The 19,203-nt window shown below is 46.6% G+C and overlaps 1 protein-coding gene and 1 long non-coding RNA gene across 2 annotated transcripts in view; both read left to right on the top strand.

Moving 5' to 3' along the window:
* Positions 1 to 19,203, top strand: part of LOC310707497 — a 579,039-nt gene that overhangs the window by 443,008 nt on the left and 116,828 nt on the right. The window lies entirely within an intron of this gene.
* SPATA16 (spermatogenesis associated 16) overlaps positions 1 to 19,203 on the top strand; it is a 157,039-nt gene that overhangs the window by 123,218 nt on the left and 14,618 nt on the right. Inside the window, exon 10 of the mRNA XM_083504227.1 lies at positions 3,408 to 3,491. Coding sequence (XP_083360353.1) covers positions 3,408 to 3,491 — 84 coding nt within the window. The remainder of the gene's footprint in view (positions 1 to 3,407; positions 3,492 to 19,203) is intronic.

The following is a 19,203-nucleotide window of genomic DNA, read 5'->3' as shown; positions in this document are numbered from 1 at the left end:
CCAGATTAGGCCCCCAAAACAGACTTTGGACATGCCTGCTTTAAACGGTCATGGCAGACACACACCTCCCCCCCCCCCCCGGAAGTGTCCCTGTTATCCAGGGACAGTCCCGGATTTACAGAAGCTGTCCCGGTTTCTGATTAGATCCTGGAACGTCCCGCTTTTCCTTAGGATGTCCCTATTTTCATCGGAGAAATGTTGGAGGCAGTGCTTTTTTCGGTGGGACGCAGGGGTACGCATACCCCTAAACATTTTGTTAATCTAAGTTTGCCCTCATTGAGGGGGATTATTTCAATATGAGTAGGAAAATGAGAGTACCCCTAAATGTGTTTTTGTTTTGGGGGGGAAGCCCTGGTTGGAGGGTATGGAGTTATCCGACCCCCGAGCCATCTAAAGGCAGCCATGTATAGGGAAGGGGTTTTTTTAATGTTTAATGTTTTATTATGCTTTTATATATATTGGAAGCTACCCAGAGTGGCTGGGGCAAGCCAACCAGGTGGGCAGGGTATACATAGTATGATTATTAATATTGTGGAATAGGACGCCCCTATTTTCATCGGAGAAATGTTGGAGAGCATGTCATGGCTTCCTATTAGCTACAAAAGGTGCTAAGAGTTGTTAGGAGCAAGGCTGGTATAACCATTAAGCAAAATAAGTGTGTGCTTAGGGCATCCAGGGAATGGGGGGCACCACAGATTTATTTATTTTTCAAATATAAATGAAGTGCAAGTACACAAAAATAAACATTATTTCCCATCTTACTGTTTTGTTTCGGACAAGAAAATTTTATTTAACAGTTTTGAATTAGATATATATGGGAGTGCCAAACCCTTTTAAGTGCTTTGGGGGGTCTTAATCCAGACCTGGTTAAGGGAGCCTTATTCCCCTCAGAGAGCTACAGTTCCCAGAATTCCCTGAGAGAAGTGGGGATGATTGTTAAATTACTCTGGGAATTGTAGGTCTGTGAGGGGAATGCCTAGAGTTGCCATACGTCTGGGAAATCCCGGACATGTCCTACATGCACATTCGGGGAAAATTTTACAATTGTAAGCAAATGTCCAGGTTTGGGGGGGGGTGGCAGCTCGGGCCCTGTTTTTGGGTGATTGCCTTAAAAAAAAAAAAAACTTAACAACTTTGTCCGGAAATATGGCAACCCTAATTGTGCCCTTAATGTTTCCACCAATCTGCCCAATAGAAGCTGTTACGTTTGGGCCGCAGAGGTCGAATGTTGGTTAAAGAGGGAAGACAACTAACCCCCTGATCTTATTTCAGCTCCATAACCTATCCGTAAATATCACAGTCACTAACTTGCAAAAGGCCTGAGACCTTGAGACCTTGAGGCCTGAGACCTTGCTCATCTGCAACACACAGTGGCGTAGCGTGGGTTGTCAGCACCTGGGGCAAGGCAAGTAATTTGCGCCCCCTAACCCGTGGATTTGCCTAACCCCCCGGTGTTGCGCCCGGTGCGGCCAGCCCCCCCTGCACCCCCCACGCTACGCCACTGGCAACACAGTAATTCGGATTCTGCAAAGCTCGTTTTGCTTTTTAGAGCTTACACCAAAGAGATGTGGGGCTAGGGTGTCTCAGTCCACTGCCATCACCCAAGTGGAAATTTAAAAAAAAAGAACAGAGGGGGCTGTGTGTACAGATGGGGAAGAAATTTGATTCAGCCCACATCTAAAGGCAAGCTTAACAAATGGACATTTCCCTAAACAATATACAAACCGAAACACAACCATCCTTCAAAATTTACGCTTCTCCAAACTGTGCGATAAGGTTCTCCAGACAAGGGATGTATACAGAAATGCATACATTGGGATAAAGTGTGCATAAGAATTCAAATATTATTGAAAATAACAAACATGCATCGTATTAAGGGAAATTGCTTGGGGAAATGGGTGTATACATCAGTTAAAACTGCATGCAAAAAATATGTGCATTCTGAGAAATTTCAGATGAAATGCTGAGAAATTTCCATGAGGATTTAAAAAAAAAAAAATCACAAATTGCTGCATAACTGAATTTGAGACTGGCCTCCTCCAGGCATTTGCTATCAGCTCAAATCCTCACACGAGAACATTCCACAGGTCGTTAGTATTGCAATGAGAAGTTACACAAAGCAAGGGTGCGTTTGTTCTTATTATGACCTCAGGAGCACCAGGGGACTCTGCAACAACAAAAACGCTTCCCTGAAGACCACCAGTAAAAGTGCTGGTCCTGGAGACGCAGCCCAGTGCTCTGCTTCAAACTAACGCAATGGATAATTTTCCATTTGCATGCGTCTAAATTAATTACTGCATGCAAATGAGCAGTGGCTGGTGGTTTCTCCTCTGGGATGGCTTGCAGACCAAGCCATACATCATGGCTTAAGCACATGCTGGGAAACCATTACTTAAACCTGGCTCTCCCAGCTGCAAACTTCACCTTTCGGAAGACACAGTGACCTTCTCAAGGGTAGAATTTCAACAAGCCTTGGGAGTGTTTGCATTGCTTTCGATCTTTCTTTACCAAACCTGGCAGACGTAGAGAACCCCCAAACAGAATATTCTATGACAAGTTGTTTTTCTTTTCCCTTAGGGCACCACTTTTAAGTAATGCAGAAAGAGATCTATAATCTGGACTTCCCACATTTAACTTTAAAAACAAACAAACAGCAACACATTTATAGCACCCACAGAGGGAAAGGATAGCATAACACTGCAAATACTTTTTTCTAACTAAGAGAAATCTTACTGATCTCTCACATCGCAACCCACCTGGCTGCACCTTTAGAACACTGCCAGTTTGTTAAAACGAGAACTTTTAACAGTTTGATTTAATCCTTCAGTTCAGTCAAACTGGGTGCTGCTTCTATGTATGTGTGGCCCAAAAGCTAGATTGCAGTTTGCGTTTTTAATGTTTATTTATGAACCACCTTAAGTGCCCCATTGCGGGGGGGGGGGGTGTTGAAAAGCCTTTTCCATAAATGTCTTTGTTTCTTTTAATCGACGCAGCCTAGCCAGTTGCACACTTTCGAGTTGATTGTTGAGCTCAGTAGAAGGCATTTAAGTAGGTGTTCCACTCGCATGCTGAAATTAATGAGACTGAAATACTCTAATATTTACAAACACATAGTGCATTGCAAAGCAAGCTTCTCCGAAATTCCTTAAGTGCACATTTTCTGACAGGAGATTTCACCAAACACACACATACACCCTTATTGTTGAGCATTATCCATCCCACAATAACACAAGGCAAGTGTGGATGAGAAGAGGAAGGAGGTGATGGTGGTGGTGTTCATTGTGCAAAAGATGAGCAATAAAATCATCAGCGTACAAATGATTTTTTAATTAGGTTTTAATCTGTGTATTTAGAGAAGTTATTTCTGTGTGAATTCCATTCCGATAATTTTTATCTTGGTGTCACAGCTGCAGTCACTAATGGCAGATGCCATGGACACCCTCGAAGGAAGGAAAAGTGATAAAGAACGTGTCTGGAATAAAATTCAGAAGGTAAAAAAAAAAAAAATAGTCATTGCTGAAGACTCAGCAGATATAGCAGTTTCTTGGAAGGAAAGGTCTGTCTCTGGGGTCAAATCTGTTTGCTGAAAAATTCAGGAACATCACCATCCTGAAATTTTGCCTTGGCAAATTTGTGCCCAGACCACTCATTGTTTTTTTTGTGGGGGGTGGTGCTCTTTGAATTCATCCAAATAGAGATAGACTCTTCCCGTGCAACCCATCAAGATGACCAAGTCTTTTCACACATTGCCAACTTTAAACGCAGCTAGGTCATCCTTTTTCTCAATTCGGATCAAGGCTGATTTGGATGCAAACGCATCAAAACTCAGTATTTCATATGAAGCAGCAAGAGAAATAGTGGGCGGTTAATGTGTACACTGCTTCCCAGACCAGAGGTGGATTGCAGAGCAAATGGAAGTGTGTGTACACAGCCATTGCCAAATTGTTTGGAATGATTGATGTGCCTACATCTTTATTGTGCCAGATCTGATAATTCTCCCGAAATCATGTAAGTCCACAAAGATCAAGCAATGTAGGGAGTAAGGCAACTTTGTGACAGGGTAAACAGCTAAGAGCCTGGTAGCACCTTAAAGACTAACACATTTAGTATAGCATAAGCTTCCACAGACCACAGACCACTTCATCAGGTGCAGGGTTAATTCCAAGTTGCAGGTACAGATGTACATTATTTGGAAGGAGAGCATTGTGAACAGCGAGGTTAGAAGGAAATGAAGTGCAGAAAAGCACAGACCGCGATAATTACGTTACCAACAGCGGCATTTACAGAAAGAGGAGTTGATAAAACAGACATCCTGGCATTGGTAAGCCAATTAGCACATGTGGTGTGATAGAAATAAACTCCACTGTGCCAGTTCAGTCCAGAAGTAATTGTGCTGAACTTTTTGATATATTTACAGGTAGGTAGCCATGTTGGTCTGCCATAGTTGAAACAAAATAAATAAATTCCTTCCAGTAGCACCTTAGAGACCAACTAAGTTTGTTATTGGTATGAGCTTTCGTGGGCATGCAGACTTCTTCAGATATATGATCTTTCAACCATTTCATGTTGCATTTCTCCTCTTGAAGTGCTCAGCTGATTTGTATAACCCCTTTTTAAAGTCATTCGGAAGGGAGGCTGTAACTACATCCAGTGGTGGTGAACTCTATAGTTTACCTCTGCATTGTGTCAGAGACAACACAGCCCTCCTATCGCCTACCATAGTCCTCTAAAGAACCCTACGTGACTCCTCCACATACAATCCCAGCATTCTCAGTCTTAGATCAACAGTTACACATCAGCTGGTGCTAAATTTGTTTAAACAAAGAGCTAGCATTTCCGTGCAGCATGAGTTAATTAAAACAGATAACTACTGGAGAAATTTAAAGGGTTTTCCATCACCTTTAGGAATGGCTATTCACCAATTCGCAATAAAGCTATAGTTCTAGGAGTGCGTGTGCGGCTCACATATCAGAAAGAGATAACAAAATAACCATGCTTTGTTTACTTGACCGCTGACTCTTGATGCATGTACAGGATGCCTTCCTGCGCAAATAATTTATTTGTTTTTGTTATTTATCCTGGGAGCGCGTAGCAAAACAAAGAGTGCCCCTTTTTTCTGCGGGTTTCATCTCGAGAGATAAATAATGGAAGCAGAAGCATTTTCCCTTGCTCGCTCTCCCATTTACTTATGGAGTCCGCAAGAGAAACTCTTTGGAAAAAATAAACACAGTGTGTGTTGCGTTGTTAATGCGATCAGCGGCATTAACTAGATCAAGTCTCCCCTTCCGCTCATTAATGAACACACAACAAGCACTTTGCACAGGGACATGGGCAGCTTCCCCTGGCAACATACGGTGCTATGATACTTACATCTACCAGTTGAATTTTCTGCCCTCCGCAGCATTAATGGTTCCGTTCGAGATGCAAAGCTGCGGTGCATTTGTGTCCACAGCCATTCTAAAAGTAGTCCCCCTACCCTATAAGAATACTAAGCTTTTGTATGGTGCTTTAAACGTACTTTGCATGCATTATCCTGCTAACGTTTTTTTAAAAGCCTGTGAATTAGATCAAGTTGCTTCTTATTGCGGACAGATGGGCTTGAGAGAGCATGTGAGGGCCAGTGAGGCATAGTGGCTACAGCGAAGAACATGGGAAGCTGTCTTATACTGAGTCACACGATTGGTCCATCCAGTTCAGCATTTTCTACATCAGTTTGTTCTCAAAGAGTGTGGCGCCCCTGTCGTACTTTGGTTGACAAACGTTCTGCCTGGACACTGAGGTCCAGCGCCGAGGGCCTTCTGGCGGTTCCCTCACTGCGAGAAGCAAAGCTACAGGGAACCAGGCAGAGGGCCTTCTCAGTAGTGGTGCCTGCCCTGTGGAACGCCCTCCCATCAGATGTCAGATGTCAAAGAGATAAACAACTACCTGACATTTAGAAGACATCTGAAGGCAGCCCTAAAATGTGTGACATTTTAATGTATTTTTAATCTTTGTTGGAAGCCACCCAGAGTGGTTGGGGAAACTCAGCCAGATGTGTGGGGTACAAATAATAATAAATTATTATTATTATTATTATTATTATTATTATTATTATTATTATTAAGACTCAAACATTTTGGCTCCCGAACCGGAAGTGAGTGTTCTGGTTTGCAAACTTTCTTAGGAACCCAAACATCTGGCGTGGCTTCCTGACTTCCAATTGGCTGCAGGATCTTCCTACAGTCACTTGTAAGCTGCACCTTGGTTTCTGAATGTTTTGGAAGTCAAACAGACTTTTGAGGTACCACTGTACTGTGTTACACAATTGGTTCCTCCAGTTCAGCAGTTCAGTTTGTTCTCAAACTGGTGTGGCAGAAGAGGATGGCAAGTGTGGTGGGTAGAGTCAAGGACAATCAAAGAAACATTTGAACATTTAAACATTTGAGATAGTATAGCACAGTACAGTACATTTTTTAAAAATTGCAGAATGAAGATATATATATTTTTGAAATGAGAGCAAGGGCATCAAGTAGAACTGCAAGCTCACCCCTCTCACTGAGTTTGTATACATTCTTAAGGTGTGTGTCATGTAAGAGGCTCATTTACAATCTTTGGGGGATGCTTCATGTTCTTATGTAGCTGCACTGTTTCATACTTTCTGGGTGTCCCATGAGCCTATTATAAAGTAGTTGTGGTCTGTGTTATAAACCAAGCACTGCTAGGAGTTGTTGAGAGCCAGCGTGGTGTAGTGGTTAAAAGCGGTGGACTCATAATCTGGTGAACCGGGTTCGCTTCCCCGCTCCTCCACATGCAGCTGCTGGGTGACCTTGGGCTAGTCACACTTCTCTGAAGTCTCTCAGCCTCACTCACCTCACAGAGTGTTTGTTGTAGGGGAGGAAGGGAAAGGAGATTGTGAGCCGCTTTGAGACTCCTTCGGGTAATGATAAAGCGGGATATCAAATCCAAACTCCTCCTCCTCTTCTTCTTCTTCTTGTTGTTGTTTCCTTATCAACAAAAAGTTCAGTGTAGCACAGGCAACTTTTTATTCAGAAAGTGTAGCCCAGAGAAAAACGTTTGAGAACCCACGGGCCTACACTGGCTGCACCAGTGGCGTAGCGTGGGGGTGCAGGGGGGGCCGGCCGCACCGGGCGCAACATCTGGGGGTTAGGGTTAGGGGGTGCAAATCCACAGGTTAGGGGGCGCAAATCCACGGGTTAGGGGGCGCAAATTACTTGCCTTGCCCCGGGTGCTGACATCCCACGCTACGCCACTGGCTGGCACCAGCTCTCTAGGGTTGCAGACTGAGGACATCCCAGACCCTACATGGGGCACTCTGCATGCAGAGCAGTGAATAGCACATGAATGCAACAGTTAGGATTCCAAGTGTGTTGAGCTGAACACGATCAGAATCCCTGCAGAACTTCCCTCTTTAAGCAGGAAGCCTTGAACTGAAACTGCCACAAGCAGGGATAAGGCAGGGCTTATGTCTTTGTGCACCCTGCCATCGACCCTCCCTTAGCTCACACAGATTTGCTCTGAGCACTTGAAGAGGACTCCACTCAACAGCTGGATCTGCAGGCAGAAGCAGCAGCTGCTGTTCCAGAAGAAACAAAGCAGGATAAGGATCTGATGGACGTTCAAATTTCAGCAGCGCCCAGCCCAGCCAAAATCGCCCCCCACCTGCCTTCTGTTCTGCTCCCTTCACTATGTCATTGTTGCGGAACCCCTTAAGCTCAGCACCCAGTAGAACGGAACCAGCCGTTCTGCCCTAAATCCACCTATGGAGTAGGTAATACTTTCACCCGGCACCTAAATATATGTAATGATATGCAATCTTGTCATCGACAGCCCTCAGCAACAATTTCTCCAGTACTTCCATTTGTGGAAAGACAGGGGGAGCGTTCAGACATTTGGTTTCCTAACTGTTGTTGTTGCTGTTGCTGTTTCTTAACAGTTAATTTGGCTGAAACACATGCGTGCTTAGCACTTTGTGCCTTAGGCAGTCAAATAGATTCCAGTGGACTCTGACATCATCACATGCATGCATGAATACACAGCTCTCTGCCACCTGTTCCTCCCTCCCCTCGGGGGGGGGGGAATTCCCACAATTTCAAATCCAGGTTCACTCTTTTGTCTTTATCGCTGCTGTGTTAATTTACACATGTTGGAAAATAACCACAATTTAAGCCTGTGCAATTAGTGTTAAATGAAGAGTGCCAATACCATCATCCCCAGCAGTGAAGTTTGGCTGTTGCAAAAGAAGCAGATGTTGTGCTTAATGGAAAATATTCAGCCTTTTTCCTCGGAAGCAGCAGAACGGCAGCTGCAGCAGCAGTATACCAAATGGTTAGAAAAGTAGGGGGGGGGGACAACAGAATTCCTCCTACAGGCCACCCTTTTCTTCTCATTTTTGGTTTCACACCTATGTGTGCAATGTTTTGCTGCATGCAGCTTGCCTGTGGAACTCAATCCTACAAGATATAAAAAGGTAAAGGGACCCCTGACCATTAGGTCCAGTCGTGGCCGACTCTGGGGTTGCGGCGCTCATCTTGCTTTATTGGCCGAGGGAGCCAGTGTGCAGCTTCCAGGTCATGTGGCCAGCATGACTAAGCCACTTCTCGCGAACCAGAGCAGCGCACGGAAACGCTGTTTACCTTCCCAGCGGAGCGGTACCTATTTATCTACTTGTACTTTGACTTGCTTTCGAGCTGCTAGGTTGGCAGGAACTGGGACCAAGCAACGGGAGCTCACCCCATCGCGGGGATTCGAACCGCCAACCTTCTGATTGGCAAGTCCTAGGCTCTGTGGTTTAACCCACAGATATAGCGATGGCTTTAAAAGAGGACTGGACAAATTCGTGGAGGATAAGTTAATCGGTGGCTATGAAGCGCAGCGCCTAGGTTCCCACTACACTGTAGGCAGGAGTGGCCTCTTCCATTTCGCTGCCTGAGGCAAAATGGAAAGGTGCTGCTGCCCCCTCCCCCTGCCCAAGCCTTGCTTACTGGGGTCACATGGCAGTGTCTTCCGGTGAGATTTCACAGGATCTCCTGCAACTCTCATGCAAGATCTCGCCAGAAGCCAGCACCACCTCTCCTTGGTTCTCTGGTGGCAGCTCCACCCCACAGGATTCTGCCGCCCGAGGTGGCTGCCTCAGTCTGCCTTGTGGGTGATCCGGCCCTGTTTGTATGCCTTGGAATACCAGTTGCTGGCAACTGCAAATGGGGAAAGCAATGATGTTGTTGTTCTTCTTCTTCTTCTGCAATCACTCGTAGATGAGTAAGATTGTCTTCTATAAACACGGTTCTAAAGTGAGTCCGTAAGTGACTGTGGAGGCCAATTCTGGATCCACACATCCTTTCACAGTGGGGACATAGGTTTCCAAGTGGGAGTTGATCATGGTGAGGGTTTGCCAAGCATGCCTTCCTCTTAGCACGCTTCTCCCTTTCGTCCTGAGTCTGAGCGTCTTCAAAGCCCATGACACCTTTACACCTCAATTGGGAAGACAGGCGAACTAATGCCAGTATCCTGGAAGAAGCAAAGATCACCAGTGTCAAAGCAATGATTCTTCAACATCAACTTCGTTGGACTGGTCATGTTGTGCAGATGCCTGATTATCGTCTTCAAAGGAACTCATCTATTCCAAACTTAAAAATGGAAAGCTCAACAAAAAAGGTTTAAAAACTGTCTCGAGGCAAATCTAAAAATATATAGTATAAACACCGACAACTGGGAAACACTGGCCTGTGAGCGCTCCAGTTGGAGAGCTGTTGTTCTAAGGTCCAGCTTGTGGGCCATGGTGAAAGCAACCTTCCTTGGAGGTTTTCAAGAAGAGGTCGGATGGCCATCTGTCATTGATGCTTTAGCTTAGATTCCTGCATTGCAGATGAACCAGATGAACCCCCTTCCAATTCCACAATTCTATGATTAACTGATCCATCAGGGCTCTTCTTACGTTCTTGCATTAATACAAACCAAGTTCCCTGCAAACATCTCGTGCATAGACTGCTTTTCAAACAAGAGACATCTTCATTTAGTACCGTCGCCTCCCCTTTCGCCTATCCTTTCCTTGTTAACATATAAAGGAGGAAGAGAGAACAAAAATAGGTTTGGGTTTCTGATGTGTTGCTTTCGCTGCAAGCAAGGCTGTTGCGCTCATTGGCCACTATGAATAGTTGACCCTGTTAAGCTGTGAGTACTGTGCAAGCCCCCGCCAGACGCCTTGTTATTCCTACCACCTGCCCAGCGAGACTTTCCTGTTCCCGTCCATCCCACTAGAACCTTGCAATTTGTTTTCTTGGCAGAAGTGGAGGGATATGCATCCTGTAGTTGTTAGGCAACTCATTGTGGGGTGGGCGCCTCAGGCAGCTGGTTTTTAGTGTCGTGCAATTATTAACATCCATGTTTAAAAACGGACTAACTTCTGGCAGTAGTCCGAAACTGGTTTCTCATTCCAAACTGCTGAATGAGTCCCCCACGATGAACACAAGGCACAGGCGTGTTTGGTCCAAAGACATTGAGAGGCTTAAAGCATCTTTAGCTGTGAGGCTGTGCTGCACAAGCAAAAAAGAAGACACACACATACACCTAAGGGGAGGAGTGTGCAAATGTGCAAAGAGTTGGAAAGAGTTACATGTGTTCTTTAACAGCAACAAAAATTGCTTTCCCACTTCTTTTAAGATTAAGAAAAAGAAAACGACATTTATTTTTAAGGTGAAAGAAATCAAAGTAGAAAAGCACTTGATCCTCGCAGGTGAAAATTGTGCCTCAGCTAAGGGTTTGGAGCTCCTGCGGATTCTGATTTGTTTTGACCACTTGTTGCATTTTCTGAATTCCTGGAACCGTTGTATTCTCCTCCCCCCCCCCCCAAATATCCATGTGCCTGGACTGAAAACGACAACGGGGAAATTGGATGTTAATTGGCCACCACCTCCACATGTAGGTTACAGCTCAGAACCCTAGGAAATCACTCTAGTGGATGGGGGGGGGGGAATGAAGATCATAAATGTCTAGCCAGCTACAGCACTCTTTCCTTGAAAACAATGAGGCTAGGCATGCATGTATAATGGATGAAGCAGTCTCTGTGTGTATTCTGGCCCCTGGGCTGCAGCCATAAAATATTTCCTAACCAAAATGCGTAGCTTGTGAACCAGGTCTGATATAGCGGAGGTTGTGGATAGCTTCACACCGCTGCAGGAACTATTCTGGGGTTTATCTCTTACGTCTACTTTAGCAAGAGTGCTGCTGGCATCTTGCATGCGCAGAAGCTGTACTTAGTTTACGGAGTCACATCCGATAAGTGCCGGAGTCTCTTTTCTACCAGGTTTGGACCGCAAAGAATGACTAGCGTATAAACACCCCGCAAGCAAATCAGGATGAATGCTCATTGTTGTGTAACCACCCCGCAAACATGTCAGAACAAATCTTCAGATGTGAACAGATATAACCTAACCTCTGAGTATGTTTTGTACAAGCAAATCAGGATGAATGCTCAATAAACAGGTTGGCTTCTGTGTAGAACAGAAGGGCGCCGTATTCGCTTTCACCTCAGGCAGCAAAAGGTCTTGGGCTGGCCCTGCCCTTAACAGTAGGCGTGCAGTGCTGCGATGATCAGCCAACAGTGTGAATGGCAGGAGGCGCGTTTCCTGTCCTGTTAAAACTGCTTCAAGTGGGTTAGGAGAATAAATACAGAAGCTGTAGAGAAACGAACCGGGCACCTTGGGGCTAAATGGTGCCTTGCAAAGCACTCTGGGATACTATTCAACTAACTTTCTACTGATAACGTTAAGAGAGGAAGACGCTTATCTGGATAAATCCCCATGTTGCTGCAGCAAAACGCTGCAAGCATTAACACGCCGTTTTCCTCTCGACATCAATTCTATGTTAATTTCAAGCGGTAATTGCAGATTCAAGTTGCAAACTGGTTTGGGTATCACCAAACCCCCAAGAAACTACCTCCGGCGCTTACCAGTACGATTTGTGCAGATAGAAAGAACCCAGGCAGTGTATTTCAATGAAGGGCGATGCTTCCTTTTCTTCCTCTCCCTCCTTCCCTCCCTCTCCTTTTCTTTCTCTCTCTCTCTCTCACACACACACCCTAAAAGAGAAGTAAAAGAAGGGCAGCATCTTGTAGCCTCTGCAATCATTTCAACGTAGAGGAGATGTAAACCTGATAAGCCTCTGAAATGACTGTGGCTTCCTTTCAAACCAAGCCACAAAATTGCCCCCACAGTGGTTACAGCAGCAAAGGAGGTTTGAGTGAGCTCCATGGGCCCTCTGAGCCTACCAAGCCCGGGGGGTGGATTTCAGAAGAAGCACATCACAGGGTCTGCTTCTTATGGGTCCATAACTACCCCCTCCCCCAAGCCAGATTTGAGATCCAAGGTAGAGCAGGGCCAGACAACCAAGACCCCCAAACTAGCCACCAGGAAGCCAGAGGCTGAAGGAAAGGCAGGAGTTGGCTATTGGCTCTTACATCACTCAACTCAGCAGAACCTAAGTCAGCCCAGGGCTATAGAGGATAGTCCACAGTGGTGTGGGGGACATGTGCAGCCATTGGCCCAACATAGTCTGGAAGGTTTCAGGATGGAGGGGATTCCCTCCCTGCATTTTTCTGGTCTTCTACAGGGTTCTCCCAAGACATTTTGCTGTCTTTGCTGCCTGAGATGAGCTGCCTTGCAACCACACGGAAAGTCGAGGTGCAGAGTGCCAAAGGTCCAAAGAGTTATTTTGGCTCTTGAGACAGGAAAGGCCACATGCCCCTCTCTCGTGTCGCAGCTGCATAAGTAAAGTAACAACAAACTGAATAGCTAACAACTCACGGACCTTTCGTTGCAGCCATAATCAACAGGTCGGTGATTGCCACATTAGTTCAGCCTAATGGTAGAGCCGGCCCTAAATGGTTCGACTCCCGCGTGTACACACAGACGCAAGGAGAGACAGACACATAGCAAGGCAGCAGACGGTTCTCTGCGGGACACGGTAGGAGGCATCCAAGCAGTTCATTTAGCGAACTAGCATTCTCCCAGCAGCTGAGCATCCAAAGTGGCTTTCCTTAACTGTTTGGTAGCGACAAAGCACTGCTGCATATTGGGAAGCATCAAGTCTGGAGCAGCATGCTGCAGCATTTCAACTCATTCATAGACAGAGCCCAGGTTGTTACGCTAATCATCCTGCTGTAGTGACTTGGCCCAGTTCATTTCAAATGCTTTCACTTAACAGCCAATAGTAAGGGATTAAGGCAGAGGTTTTCAACCTTTTTGAGTCCACGGCTCCCTTAACCAACTACCGTATTTTTTGCTCTATAAGATGCACTTTTCCCCTCCTAAAAAGTAAGGGGAAATGTGTGTGCGTCTTATGGAGTGAATGCAGGCTTTCTGGCTTCGCTTCGCTGGAGAGGCGCTGCGCAGCTTTCCCTCTCTGCGCAGCGCCCCTTCAGCAAAATGGGAGTAGAAATGGAAGGGGCACAGAGGGAGAGGATATTTTCTTTCTTGTTCTCCTGCTCTAAAACTGGGTGCGTCTTATGGTCGGTGCGTCTTATGCAGCGAAAAATACGGTGCATTCTTTCTGTTGGCATACACCCAAGGAAACAGGGGCAATTGGCAGGCCCCCAGCTGGCTCCAGCCCACTGGCTGGTGTGCCGGGCGAACCCCGGTCCTTGGTGCAGCATGAATCTGTGGCCCAGGCTTCAGAAGACTGAGCACGCTATCAGAAGAGCAAACAATGCACAAACAGAAGTGGTGTGAGGGGCTGTGTGAGCATATTTACAAGCAGGTTTATTCAGCGTAGATCAGGACAAAAAGGAAACATGTCTGATCTCCTTCGTGTCCAAAGCAAAACAGAAAGCTATACACAAACGGAAGTTCCCAGCATACTGAGCTGGAGTGTAAACAGACATGTGGCACACAACAATCATGCCTGTTCCTTAAGGTGGAATGGAACATCCCAACACTTTCTGCGGCACTCCTATGGGGCTCAGGAGCCCAGTTATGTCACCCCTTGCTTGCAGAGCTGGCAGCCTCTCGCCCTTTTTCAAACACCCTCCCTTGTGGAGTGTGCCCTCAGCCTCCTCTCCTCTTCTCTCCCCTCTCCTTGGGAGTCCTCTGGGCAGCTGCTGCTGCTGTCACTGGTCTCTGAGCCCCCACCCCACCCCAAAGAGAGGTGCCTCCCAGAGGTGTCATTCACCTGTGGAGCTTACAGCCAGGGCTGCAGCAATAAACAGCTGTGCAAGCCTTTGGGAAGCAGAGACACAAGAGGGCATCAGAGGAAGGACGGAAGGAAAGAGGGACAGAGGCCGCAGTACCCTTGACCAGGGTGCCATGGCACACTGGTTGAAAACCACTGGTTGAGGGGGCCAGAAGAGATGTGATGTGGGAAAGATCCCCTGTATGGAGGCTTTGTTTTTACATTTTTATTTTTTATTTTTAATGTATTTTTATTAAAGATTTTCTTGATTTACAAAAGTATGTGCAATATCTGTCTCTCTCTTATTTTTTTCCCCATGTAACATTTTTTACAAATCGGTTTCACATTGAAGTGGACAACTTCCTGATCAAAATTGCACCTCACTAAAGATGCTAAGAGGGACGCGGGTGGCGCTGTGGGTAAAACCTCAGCGCCTAGGACTTGCCGATCGTCAGGTCGGCGGTTTGAATCCCCACGGCGGGGTGAGCTCCCGTTGCTCGGTCCCAGCGCCTGCCCACCTAGCAGTTCGAAAGCACCCCCGGGTGCAAGTAGATAAATAGGGACCACTTACTAGCAGGAAGGTAAACGGCGTTCCATGTGCTGCGCTGGCTCGCCAGATGCAGCTTGTCACGCTGGCCACGTGACCCGGAAGTGTCTGCGGACAGCGCTGGCTCCCGGCCTCTAGAGTGAGATGAGCGCACAACCCTAGAGTCTGGCGAGACTGGCCCCTACGGGCAGGGGTACCTTTACCTTTACCTTTAAAGATGCTAAGAGACCCCCACGGGGCAGGGGGTGCAAGCTTGATACAGGTGCCTGTATTACTTTGGCTGGGTTCCTCCTAGCAGCTTGGGCAGGAATTTAGGCCACTCCCAGGTGATCTGTTTAGTGAGCATTCGTCCTGATTTGTTTGCACAAGGTTTACAGGGAGGTTAGACAGCATCGGATATTTACGGAGCGTTCATTCTGATTTGTTGCATCAAGTAAATGTTATCCCATGCTTCCCAGTGTGTTTCTCCATCAATTTCCTTAATGCAAAAAGTCAGTGGTGGCGGAGGGAAGTGGGCTTGGTGTGCAATAGCAGCAAATCGACTTTGATCCTATAAGCTTAATTTGCCAGTAGGGAATCGAAACCCATACAGATATCGTAAGAGTCCAGAAGTGCTGCTAGACAGAAAAATGCTGAGAGCAAGATTCAACTAATGAGTCCCGCTAGTGGAAGCCACAGGGCTTTTTGTCCCCTCACCTTCTACTCCCGTGTGCTCCCCCAAAACCCTCCCCAAACAGCACACGGAGAGGGGAGATCGTTCCATCTGGCAACCTGAAATGTGCGCACTGACAGAATAGTCTCCTTAACACCACATCGAATTCCTCCCTGAGGTCCTCAGCTCCCCTCATCATCTTTATGGCTGCATCGCTGCAGGCCAGATGGGGACAATTATTCATCAACTGTTGCCGAGAAGATAAGATTGGGGGAAGTCTCTGGAAATTCTTGTGTGGGAAACGGGGGGGGGGGTTGATATTGGAAAGCCGGATGGCTCTGGTCCTGCCCATCGCTGGCATGCGGCCCCCATGAGATTACTGCCAAGGCAATGTGGCCCTCAGCAGGAACAAGGTTCACCAATCCCACATTAAACCAAGAGACAAGATCTCTGGGATGCAGCCGGCTCTATATATTGAACTGTTCGTAATATACAGCAGGACAGTTCTATTATCCTAGTATATTCTGAGCCAGAGGAGCCGTCACCCTCTTGGCATTTAAATCAGAGCAGGGCTCGCAATTGCATAGTAAAGAAATATAGCCAAAAAAAGCCAGGCAGTGTAATAGGGATGAGGCTGGCCCCCAATTTAATCATGCCTAGGTATCAAAAGAGCATGAGCCGTTTTTCTTCCCTGAACTGCCAGAGGGCATGCTAGAAACATCGTGAACATGGGCAGCCTTCTTTTCTTCATCACTACAGAAGGCAGATGTTGCGGCTTTCAGGGCTGGGGGAAGAAATTCAGGTCCGTCCACGTTTAAAGGCGAACCCAACCAATGCACACTTCCCGGAACAATACGCAAGCCGGAACAAAACCTTCATTTGAAACGTGCAGCTTTCGAAATTTTGCGGAGCGGTTCTCCGAGCAAACAATGCGTACAAAACAGCATGTGGTAAAGTGTGCATACGAATGCATGTAATTTGAGAAAATAACGTAAAAAGAATGCATTAGGTTAGGGGAAATCGCTTGTATGTATTTGTCAAAGCTGCGTACAAAAAAAAAATGTGTGTATGGAACTAGGAGAAATTTGCACTGAAAGGCCAAAGAGCTTTCATAATGGTTTGGGATGTGGGATATTATTATTATTATTATTATTATTATTATTATTATTATTATTATCATTATCAAATAAAGGCAAATGGACCCCTGACCATTAGGTCCAGTCACGGCTGACTCTGGGGTTGTGGCGCTCATCTTGCTTTACTGGCTGAGGGAGCCAGTGTACAGCTTCCAGGTCATGTGGCCAGCATGACTAAGCTGCTTCTGGTGAACCAGAGCAGCGCACAGAAGCGCTGTTTACCTTCCTGCCAGAGCGGTACCTATTTATCTACTTGCATTTCATGCTTTCAAACTGCTAGGTTGGCAGGAGCAGGGACAAGCAATGGGAGCTCACCCGTCGCGGGGATTCGAACCGCTAACCTTCTGATCAGCAAGCCCTAGGCTCTGTGGTTTAACCCACAGTTCCACCCGCATCCTTATTTTCATTGGGGAAATGTTGGAAGGTATGTAGATTCATTGAACTGTAGAGTTGGAAGGGACGCTGAGGGTCATCTAGTCCAACTCCCTGCAAGGCAGGAATCCTGTCCAGGGCTATTCCTGGATGGACTCAAACCACCAACCTTCTAGTTAACAGCCAGACACACCGAACCATGGTTGCGATCAGCTCCTGTTGGTTGGCTTCCTGTGGGCACCTGATTGGTCACTGTGAAAACAGTGCTGGACTAGATGGGGCCTTTGCAGGATCCTTATGTTCTAACGAAACTTAAAGGAAAAGCCATCGAGAAACAGCCAGAACTTCTTCCTCCTTTTCCTTCTATGCGTCCTGTCTTGGATAGCACAGCAGCAGTCTTCAGAGAAGACTTTCTTTTCCTTCAGGGGTTATCGCCCTCTCACAAAACATGAAAGGACAATCCCAGATGCGGAAAGACAAGAGTGCGATACACCTCAAGTGAATCCAATGTGGTGTTTTCTGTTTCTGCGTTCCAATCTCAGACACATGAAATCTCCGCATCCTGCTTCTGATGTCAAATGCTGATAGGTTTTTTTAAAAGGAGTTGTATGCATATTCAATTTTCTTCCCCCAGCTGATTGCAAAAATGACATTTGACAGTGAGAAGATATAGGGGTCTTCAGAAAACATTCAGCCTGTGTCTCTGTTGTGTGAGACTCAAGTCCTGCTCGCAGGTTTTCCACAGGCATCTGGTCAGCCAGAGAAGAATGCTGGGCTACATGGGCCTTTGGACGGATCCAGCAGGACTCGTCTTCTGTTCTTATATGCAATTTAAAGGAAATAGCAACAAGAAAAAAATGAGAATGAGCTCAACGCCCTTTCTCGAGCATAATAATAAATATGGGTAGTCAAGCCTTGGTCCAGTATACCTGAAGGAGCGTCTCCACCCCCATCCTTCTACCCGAACACTGAGGTCCAGCGCCGAAGGCCTTCTGGCGGTTCCCTCGCTCCGAGAAGCCAAGTTACAGGGAACCAGGCAGAGGGCCTTCTCGGTAGTGGCACCTGCCCTGTGGAATGCCCTCCCACCAGATGTCAAAGAGAAAAACAACTACCAGACTTTTAGAAGACATCTGAAGGCAGCCCTGTTTAGGGAAGCTTTTAATGTTTGATGTATTATGGTATTTTAATATTTTGTTGGAAGCCGCCCAGAGTGGCTGGGGCAGCCCAGCCAGATGGGCGGGGTTTAAATTGTGTGTGTGTGTGTGTGTGTGTGTCATTTTAAAAAATGGTTTCGCAAAATTTTGAAAGTTCGGAGTGACAGGAATCTGCTATTGCACATAGCATAGAATGTTGTTAGCTGCAAATATTCATATTCACCATTGTGGCTTTTAGAAGATCTCCAAAGGGACATGGTTTTTGATAGCAGAATAAAACTTTGTGCATTGATACAGCCTTCACCAAGCTGGTGCCCTCCAGACGTTTTGAACCACAACGCATAGCAGCCGCTTCATGGGAGATGTAGTCCGAAACATTTGCATGTCCCAGGTTAGCGAGGCCTGTTGTAATCTATGCAATGTCTGTAGATGTCATTGTAGCAATGGGAGCTTTTGTTTTTGTGTTTTTGCAGTTTAGCAAGGCATTCAGCTCCAGGGCCGCCCTACCTTTAGGGGAGGAGGGCGGCGGCGGCAGCTAGAGATCTCTGCTAGAGATCAAAGCCATGTGTGCCTGGGAGGCTATCTTGCACCTCCTAAACTAGCCTCAGGTGCAGGAAGATCAAACCTATTCATTCTTAAGGAAATCAGCCCTTGGTGCTCACTGGAAGGACAGATCCTGAAGCTGAGGCTCCAATACTTTGGCCACCTCATGAGAAGAGAAGGCTCCCTGGAAAAGACCCTGATGTTGGGAAAGATGGAGGGCACAAGGAGAAGGGGACGACAGAGGACGAGATGGTTGGACAGTGTTCTCGAAGCTACGAACATGGGTTTGACCAAGCTGCTGGAGGCAGTGGAAGACAGGAGTGCCTGACGTGCTCTGGTCCATGGGGTCACGAAGAGTCGGACACGACTAAACAACAAAAGCTGTCCCAGGATGCAAGGTCTAACTGTCAGCCAATCAGCTTCTGAACTTGGGAGGGTGACTTGCCATCTTTTCCTTTGCCTCGGCCAGCAAACCATCTTGAGCCAGCCCTGCTCTCCCCCTCTCCACCTCAGGACTACATTTCCAAGGTTTCTCTGGGAAAACGGAATGAGAGATCACTTTAAGTCTGTAGCATGGGGTCTGTAGTCTTGGGTCCTTTTTTTTTACTGGCAGAGCCTGCCAACCTTGCTCTCTCTCTC

This window comes from Podarcis liolepis, assembly GCF_965112155.1.
Source record: "Podarcis liolepis genome assembly, chromosome: 5".
NCBI lineage: Eukaryota > Metazoa > Chordata > Lepidosauria > Squamata > Lacertidae > Podarcis > Podarcis liolepis.
The sequence above is the reverse complement of the archived record's forward strand: the minus strand, read 5'-3'. Positions and strand labels throughout refer to the sequence as shown.